This window comes from Notolabrus celidotus, chromosome 4 (genome assembly GCF_009762535.1).
Source record: "Notolabrus celidotus isolate fNotCel1 chromosome 4, fNotCel1.pri, whole genome shotgun sequence".
In the NCBI taxonomy this organism is placed as follows: Eukaryota; Metazoa; Chordata; class Actinopteri; order Labriformes; family Labridae; genus Notolabrus; species Notolabrus celidotus.
The window spans coordinates 29528356-29537546 of record NC_048275.1 but is presented as its reverse complement, the minus strand read 5'-3'; the positions used below and the strand labels follow the sequence as shown (position 1 = coordinate 29537546).

At 38.6% G+C, this 9191-nt stretch overlaps 1 protein-coding gene across 1 annotated transcript; it reads left to right on the top strand.

The window, feature by feature from the left end:
• The first annotated feature begins 708 nt into the window (after positions 1 to 708).
• On the top strand, positions 709 to 4460 carry chchd1 (coiled-coil-helix-coiled-coil-helix domain containing 1). Its single transcript, XM_034682527.1, has 3 exons — positions 709 to 1076; positions 2097 to 2215; positions 3903 to 4460. Exons 1-3 carry the CDS (start codon positions 938 to 940, stop codon positions 4011 to 4013), a joined length of 369 nt encoding a protein of 122 aa, XP_034538418.1. The 5' UTR covers positions 709 to 937; the 3' UTR covers positions 4014 to 4460.
• The last annotated feature ends 4731 nt before the right edge of the window (positions 4461 to 9191 follow it).

Here is a 9191-nt window from a genome sequence, read left to right as displayed (position 1 = left end):
ACACATTGGCTACGTCTAATTTATAAATGTCTTCTTGGCTTGGTCCCAATGTATTTGTGTCTGTATCTACAAAGATCAAAAAGCCACTATGCCTTGTGCTCCTGTGACACTTTACAAATGTGTGTTCCCCGTGTTCGGAAAGAGTTTGGTAAGAGAGCATTTAGTTTTGCTGCTCCTACTGCTTGGAATAAACTCCAGAAGGACTTGAAATTGTCAGATGTTATCTCACTTGATGCCTTTGGCTCCATCTTAAAAGAAAGACAGACCACAGAACAGTGCCTGTGTTTTTAAATGCCGTTTGTGATCACAAATTGCACTCTATTTGCAAATTAGTTGCACTTTTAAATTATTGATTGTTTCTACATACTGTCTGTAAGTATGCTCCATGGTGTTGAGTTGTGCTATTTATTCTGACGTGTGCTGCTGACCTCTTGGCCAGGTCGCCCTTGTAAATGAGGTCTTGATCTCAATGGGTCTCATCTGGTACAGGTTAAATAAAGGTTAAATTAATAAAATGCACGAGGTAAAGCTAAATTAACTTTAAAAAACGATAAATCAAATGAATCGTAAAGGAATTCAGAATTTCCACAGCTTTAGGGCGAGTGCAGTATTTGATTTCCAGGTAGGACATAATGTATGGGTAGGAAATGTGTTAAAAATGTAATTGATTTTTCGGTCGGATTGTCACTGAACGCGTCATCGGTCAAACCTATGTTTTACGACAGTGGCGGGGTTTACGGTAAACATGGCGCTGTCCTGAGGAGCGCTGTGTCGAAGTGTAGTCCTTCCTCTTCTTTTACTCATTAATTGAACAGATACCACAGATCGGAGCAGGTGAATGGTGAGGAGGTCTTTTAAGAACAGTGTGTAAAGAGTTGTTTCATCGGAGCTGTGTGAAGGAGGTGTCTGTGAGGAGGTGTTGTCTGTGAGAAGCAGCATGGCGGCGCAGGCAGGAGTACCGATCCAGGAGAAGGTCAGCAGGCTGCTCAGCAGACAGAACGGGAAGCCGGTCCTCAAACCGAACCGGGCTCTGGTTTTGAAAGACTCTGTAGCGAACCGGAAACCGAAGAAAGGAGGTACGAACAGATGCCGTGAGAGTGTGACAGCTTGAGTGATGAATGAGTAAAATTATTATATATATTCTTGCTTTGCATTTGTTATTTAATTTGATTTGTTTTTAATTTTTTTGTTTCATGTTTTCTAATGTTTTTTTCTAGTTAGTTGTGTTTTTTTATATTTTGTTCTTAATGTTTACGTCCCTTCCTTGTTAAGTTGAAATTTTTCATGTTATGTTTATGTTTTGCTGTTTCTGTGACATTTCTGTCAGAACAGGGAAATGCACTGATGATGATGTTATGTAGACAACTAATAGGACGCCTATCAGAGCTGCACAGTTAAAAACAAGATCTTCTCACTTCCTGTGTTTGGCCTCAGTTTGGCCTGTTAGCAGAAACACAGAAACATAATGTGTGTATTTATATACATGAAGACTGGCAATGTAAAATAACAACTTGGATCTTTAGAAAATGAGAATAGATTTTGATAGATGTGCAAAATTTCACCTCAGAAACGTGGGACAAATACACTCTATTTAGAATGATGACTGCACCTGTGATTCATTATAGCCTGTCCTATATCGTAACCCCCTTTGATGAATTGGCTTCAATTATGGTACAGCTATCTGCTCATGTGAGAAGAACACATTCCTTATTGGACTAGCTTGTTGAATCTATGCTAACATGTGGCCCTTTTGCTGTTTGGCTATCTTTTATGGCTTTGTTAATTAGTAATTTAATTCCTTTTTTTAAGTAATGGAAAGATACACTTGTTTCTTTTGTTCATGAAAAGTCTCCCTCTTGTTAATCTGTTTATCCCCTTTTCACCAACCTTGAACCTTTGTACACAAGGGACATTTATGAAAGGACTCTAGCTTTGGGAAACATGATTCATGTTGTTCCCTGTTTGACAAATTTAATGAAAAATGATGAACAATCTGAAATGTAGTTTTAATGTTTTTATAAATCGTTATGATAATATAATTCTGTTATCTATAAGTTTATGTGGTAATGGTCAAATCTGTTGGTTTGTCTGCTCAGAGGCGACCTGCGTCACTGAGATGTCCGTCCTGATGGTGTGCTGGAAGCAAAATAACTTTGTGGACGGTTTGTGCTCTGACGAGACGAGGTCTTTCTACAACTGTGTGGAGAAAGCTAAGGTACGTTCACAACACACACACCAGAAGCCTGAGCTGATTAGCAACTTGGAAAAGTGAATATGTAAATAAAGGCTTAAATCACTTTCCATTATAAGCACACTAAAGATCTGACTTTTATAACTCTGTTTTATACTTTATACTTTTATACATTATTTGTCCCTCGTTGGGGGAAATTCTTTTGTTACAACAGCTTACAACACGGGACAGGGGAAATACAACAATGTACTAACATAGTTAAAATATATAATAACAGTAATAATAGCAATGACAAGGGTAAAATATAATATAATAAAATAAAACAAAATAAAATAAAATAGAGTACAATACAATACAATAGAATACAATAGAATTTAATAAAATAAAGTAAAATTAAAATAAAATATGACATTTATTACAGATATATACACAATATGTACACTTCTATCTGATAAATAGATAGGTAAGTTATTGCACGATAAAAATTGCACCAGGTCATTTAAAAACAAACATACACAGTATGAAGAACAGTGCCATTCAGATGGATACAGTAGTTATTTGTGAATGTGCGAAGTCACATAGTAACTTCCATGTAGTGGAATGAAAGATGAGAACAGCTGATTAACGGGACACAACAGTGCTGGTGTTAAACAGTCTGATTGCAGATGGGATGAAGGATCTGCGGTAGCGCTCCGTCCTGCAGGGTGGGAGTCTCAGTCTGCTGCTGAAGGAGCTGCTCAGGGACCCCACAGTCTCATGCAGGGGGTGAGAGGGATTGTCCATGATGGCTGTCAGCTTGGCTAACATCCTCCTCTCACCCACCTCCTCTATGGAGTCCAGAGTACAGCCCAGGACAGAACTGGCCCTCCTGACCAGTCTGTTAAGTCTTTTCCTGTCCTTGTCTGTGCTCCCTGCTCCCCAGCAGACCACCGCATAGAAGAAAGCAGACACTACCACAGTGTCATAAAATGTCCGTAACAGAGTCCTGCACACTCCGAAGGACCTCAGTCTTCTCAGCAGGTGCAGACGACTTTGGCCCTTCTTGTACAGGACGTTGGTGTTGTCTGACCAGTCCAGTTTATTGTTGAGGTGAACACCCAGGTATTTGTAGGTCTCCACCCTCTCGATGTCCAACCCCTGGATGTTCACCGGTGCAATCTTAATCTTACTATTTTTATATTCAATGAGTTTCCCAATATCCCAGATTTCTGACAGTTTTAGATGTGACAGGTGCGCTTCATTGTAAATCTTACAAGTACATCAAGTACAAAGCTTCTGTGCTTTCACCAGTCTCTGCTGACATTAGAGACGCACAATAAATCCCTTTCATAAATGTATATTTTATTTAATAAGATAATCATTCAGAAAAGACAAACTGTTTTTCGGTCTCTCTCATGATCAGCTCACAGAACCCTGTGATAAAGACATCTGATCAGTCAGTCAGGGGGTTTCATACAAGCTGATGTCTTATTCCAAAGATAACCAGCTCCAGAGCAGATCAGGTATTCAGGCAAGGTTACCATGGTGATCTTCCCTGGTAAGAAGTGAACCCACTCATAGCACTGAAACCCATTGACTGGATTCTGATCTTTAAACACAATAAAAAACTGAAACCGTCCGTCTTCCCCAGATGAAGTAATGAGAACTCTAAAGACTGTTCTCATTAACAACTATAGTAACCATGGTAACCCCTCCTCCTCCTCCTCCACAGGCGATGATGAAGAATAAATCTGAACAGAACACTCTCCAGGGGGGACGACTACACCCGAAACATGCAACGGGTCTGCTGAAGAGATTCCCAAACCAGACCTCTGAGATCTGACATGCACTGAGGAAGAGCAGGAGCAAGAATAACAGACTGTTTATGATGAAGATCTACAGATATAAGGAGGTTAAACAGAGTCACAGTGATAATGAAGAGGATCATCATGAAGCAGGTTACAGGTTGAGCTTCTGATGCAAACACTGTAATCTGTTCTGTGGTTCTCTGTGGAACATCAGCAGACCAAACCTCATTCAGATCTTCATCTTTCTGATGTTTGGTGACACTGCAGCCTCTCTGCTCACTGCTCACAGTGTTAATGTTGAAATATTATGTGAGGTACTCTCAGTGTGTTATACTGTTTGAATATGAAGTCTCTCTCTCTCTGATAGACTCTATAAAATCTGACTGTGTCTCTCTGATGTAAATGACTCTGTATTTTTTGATCTAATTAAACAGAGTGCTCTCAACAGTGAGATGATGTAATTAAAGGATTTAATGAAGTTATTCTCCATTCTTCTTCTTGGGTTACAGGCTCCACAGTTTCCCATCATCACCTGAATGCCTTCATTGTTCCTGAGGAGGCAAACAGAAATAACATTAGATTAAAAACAAACAGCTCAGATTGCTTCATAAAAAAACTAACAAATGTAAACAGTGTCAGTCCTAATCCACATTCACAAACTCACCAGTGAGAATACCTACAAACCACAGGTTTGGTTGTCAGCTGTTCAGGTAAAATACATGTTGAAAGTGAAATAATGTCCCATTATTGCCTGATATAGCATTTTGAGTCCTCTTAGTTGTTATTTTCATGTCATGATGCACCAAATGTTTTCAATAGGTGACAACTCAGGGCTGTGGGTAGGCAAAAAGACTCTTTATTAAGGAGCCATGCTGTTGTTATAATACATGTACAATAAGGTTAGACATTATCTCACTGAAATATGTAAGGTCTTCCCTGAAAAAGGCATTGTCTCGATATGACAGCACAGTTGTCACAGTATAGACAGCAACCCTGTCTATATTGTTCAGCATTGATTGTGCCTTCTCATATGTGCAAGCTACTCATGCCAAGGGCAGTTATGCATCCCAAATACATCACTGACTCTGGCTTTGAACTGAGTGCTGATAACAAGCCCAGCTGTCCCTCTCTATGGTGTAGAGGACATTGTATCCATAATTGCCAAAAAAAAGTCAAATTGTGATTCATCAGACCAGAGGACAGTGTTCCACCTTGCCTCAGTCCTTCTCAGGCCCAGAGAAGTTGAAACATTTCTGGATCTACACAAACAGCATTTTAGGCAAACTGAAGGCTCTACCTCCCAGAGGGGTAACAGGGCACTAAGAGCTCTTTAAGATGTGATGGTGCCTGACCATTAAGAGCTTTGTACATCAGGAGAGGGATTTAATTCTATCCTGGATTTTATTGGGAGACAGTGTAGAGAAGTCACTACAGGATAGATGGGATCTCTTAACCAAGTCCTTGTCAGTAATCAAGCTGCAGCATTGTAATAATAATAATAATAATACCTTTTATGAAGCACTTTACAGACAATTAAAAAGGCAGTAGGCAGCAATTAAGAACATATTACCCAACAGAAGTAATAAAACAAGCATCAAAGCAATAAACCATAAAATCAATAACAAGCAAGTCTACAATAGTGAGTTTTGAATGACTTCAAAGACAACAGTGTGTTAGCTTCCCTGATCTCCGGCAGGTCACACCACAACTTAGGGGCCCAAACAGAAAAGGCTTGATCACCTTTGATTTTACGGATTGATCTTTGCACGGATCACATGACACAAAAAAATCATATAAATGAACTCAGAACAAGAAGAAAACCTAATTAGCAGAACTTTTTTGTCTTCATGTCAAAACCATTCCCCTTGATGCAACTCGCTGTCATTCTGCTGTGGACTATTTTCATATGTAATATATAAAGATGAATGTATGTACTGATTACTGTTACAGAGGTAAAGCCTGACATATTCTGTGTCTGAGGCATGGAGGGTGTATATCTATGTTTTGCTAACTGAACCACTTTTTGCTCAACCTTGATGGATCTTTATTTATACAGACCTATCTATTTTTCCGTTCAGCCAGAGTCATGAAAACACTGAAAAATGTGTCCTTATTTGAAAAAAGGAGCAAGTAAACATTAAATTTACTTGATTGTTTTTTCAGAAGTACATCACGTCTTCAAAGTTAAACTGTTCCTTTGATGTGTAATCTTTAAATGAACTCTTACTTTTTATATCATCCCTGTCAGATTATCTTTGACATGTGGATAAAGAGTGTGAGAGGGTGTTTTATGTTTGATTGTGTGATTGTATGTGTGCTTCATGTTTTGTCTGATGAACAGGAAGTATTCTGTTTCATGTTAACAGCCATCATTGTCAGAGTTTTTTTTAATTTCTGCCGTGTCTCTGTTTATCTGCCGTCATCGCACACAAACATTTCCCCTCCCTGCTTATCACTTCCTGACAAACATCTGGAACACACAACACACAGCAGGAAACACACACAGGGACTGATATTCACTCCTTCACAACACTAATACACACTCTACACACTGTTAAACGGACACACACATCTAACTAATTCCTTCATACCAACGACACGGTCTCTAATTCACTACTTAGACACATGTTATTCTGATTGGTGAATATAGCAACATTTCAAAGCAGCTGTGTGCTATTTCTTAGTAGAAGACTGTTTCTACGGAGATGATCCAAGACTTTGGAGGACAAAGAAGTCTGGTTAACTTGATGTTAGTCCATTCACAGTGTAAAAATCAATAAATAGAATAAAAGAGACAACAAAGAAAAGGCAATGAAGGTGAAAGAATCCAACACTGATAGATTACAACTGAGCAAGCTACAAAACCAAAGCCAGCGCATGAAGTTAACACGTCACAAAACCCTGTATGAGATATGGCGGCATTTGAGGTCTGAAATATGGAAAAGAAAAACTTAATCAGGTACACCACTGGAAACACCAGTGGCTGAAATTTTAATATTAATGTGAGGTATGACTTCTTAATTAGCTGATTGTAAGATACCGCAGAGTTACAAGTAACATGGATAACGCTTTAACTGTGAGGGTGACATATTGTGGAAATATGTTTCAAATGATTGAAACAATTATTTCCAAATCAATTTTTGATGTTGAATAATGAATTTCTCAAGATCTGGACCCATCCACTTTGCATTGGGGCGCCATTAGACTAGAACAATCTTCTCCAAGTTAATGGCATAAAGTGACACTGCTGTCCATGAAAATCATCTCTTTCTTTTGCACCCCCCTCTACACAGGCACATACACATAAACACACAAACACATACACACACACCATTTGCCTGGTTTAACTTCTGTTAAATCTATGTCTTCAGTCTCAGACAACCATCAAAATCCCCCTGTCACCCCAAGAGACACTCAGCTGTGATGATACAATCAGCATCCACATTAATACTAACCAGTGTGTGGAAGAATGCCAAGACAAACACACAGGGCTTTAAACATCAGCCAATCGGACTGTTTCATCATTAGGCCCTTCCTCTTTTTCTCACACTGGTCCTCTCTGTAGTCTGTACTCAGCGTTAGAGTGACTTTGTCCCAAACAGTGTCACCTCTATCACCTCAGTCACATACAATACCTCCATCATTTTCAATATCTTTATGACCTCCATAAACGTATTAAACCTACAAGTCTCTATCAACATGTCCTATAAACACCATCACACCCACTGCCTACATCATTAACATCCCCTCCACTACTTCCATCGACTTCATTACCTCCACTAACTTCATAATTTCCTTTACAACTTCCATCACCTTCATCATCTCCATTACCTACATTACTTCCATCAAATTCATCAGCTCCTTAACCTCCATTATCTTCATCACATTCATCATCTCCTTAGCCTACATTACCTCTGTCACTTTCATCATCTCCATTAACTACATAACTTCCATCACCTTCATCATCTCCTTAACCTACATTACCCCTTCACCTTCATCATCTCCATTTCTCCATCACCTTCATCACCTTTATCATCTCCTTAACCTACATTACCTCCATCACCTTTATCATATCCTTAGCCTACATTACTTCCATCACCTTCATCATCTCCTTAGCCTACATTATCTCCGTCACCTTCATCATCTCCTTAGCCTATATTATCTCCGTCACCTTCATCATCTCCTTAGCCTACATTATCTCCGTCACCTTCATCATCTCCTTAACCTACATTAACTCCATCACCTTCATCTCCTTAACCTACAGTACTTCCATCACCTTCATCATCTCCTTAACCTACATTACCTCCAACACCTTTGTCATCTCCTTAACCTATATTACTTCCATCACCTTCATCATCTCCTTAGCCTACATTACCTCTGTCACTTTCATCATCTCCATTAACTACATTATCTCCATCACCTTCATCATCTCCATAACCTTCATTGCCTCTATCACCCTTTTCCTTGTACTCTCTATCGTGTTTTTTAATAGCTACTCTTTTAAATATTTATAATAATAATAATAATAATAATAATAATAATAATAATTATTATTATTATTATTATTATTATTATTATTATTATTATTATTATTATTATTAATAATAAACTGTTAGGGGCTGTTGTTTTAATATGTGCTATATAAATAAAATGCGGCTCGACTTGATATGACATCCAAATAGAAATTTAGAGTCAGACTCCTGCCAGAGGTTTTGGGGATGAGAGTCACTGTTGTTATGGATCATGTGGGGAGAGTCTGTTCTCAGAGAACCAGGGTTCATTCACTAAACTTTATTTATTATGATTATTATCTTATTTACTTTAACAGGAGTTTAATAAAGAGAACTAGCTCCTCTTTATCTACATGAGTCCTAGTCCTGCAGAGATTCCTGGTTCTTGTGTGTTCGTATAACAGAATTTCTTCTTATCTGCTCTGCTGCTCCGCATGAGGCCTTCAAAGACCGCAGGACCTTTCTATGCCCTACACGCATTCTGCTTCACATTATGAAGCTTTCATATAACCTTAGTTTAAGTGATTTAAAATGGAAAATAAGTTGAAGTATTTTTGATTGATTTTAAGAGACTGTATGAGCAAGAAAAGTCAGTCAGAAAACTCGAGTCAGTCACTGACATGAAAACTTTCACACCTCAGATTTATAAACAGCTTTGAAACGACGGAGAGACAGCCCGATGTATGTGTATATGTCAGAGAG

Excerpts from the sequence above, each read along its gene's own strand:
- chchd1 (XM_034682527.1), top strand. The coding sequence starts at position 938 with ATGGCGGCGCAGGCAGGAGTACCGATCCAGGAGAAGGTCAGCAGGCTG. Across the intron at positions 1,077-2,096 it reads CCGGAAACCGAAGAAAGGAG|AGGCGACCTGCGTCACTGAG; the intron begins GTACGAACAGAT and ends TTGTCTGCTCAG. Across the intron at positions 2,216-3,902 it reads ACTGTGTGGAGAAAGCTAAG|GCGATGATGAAGAATAAATC; the intron begins GTACGTTCACAA and ends CCTCCTCCACAG.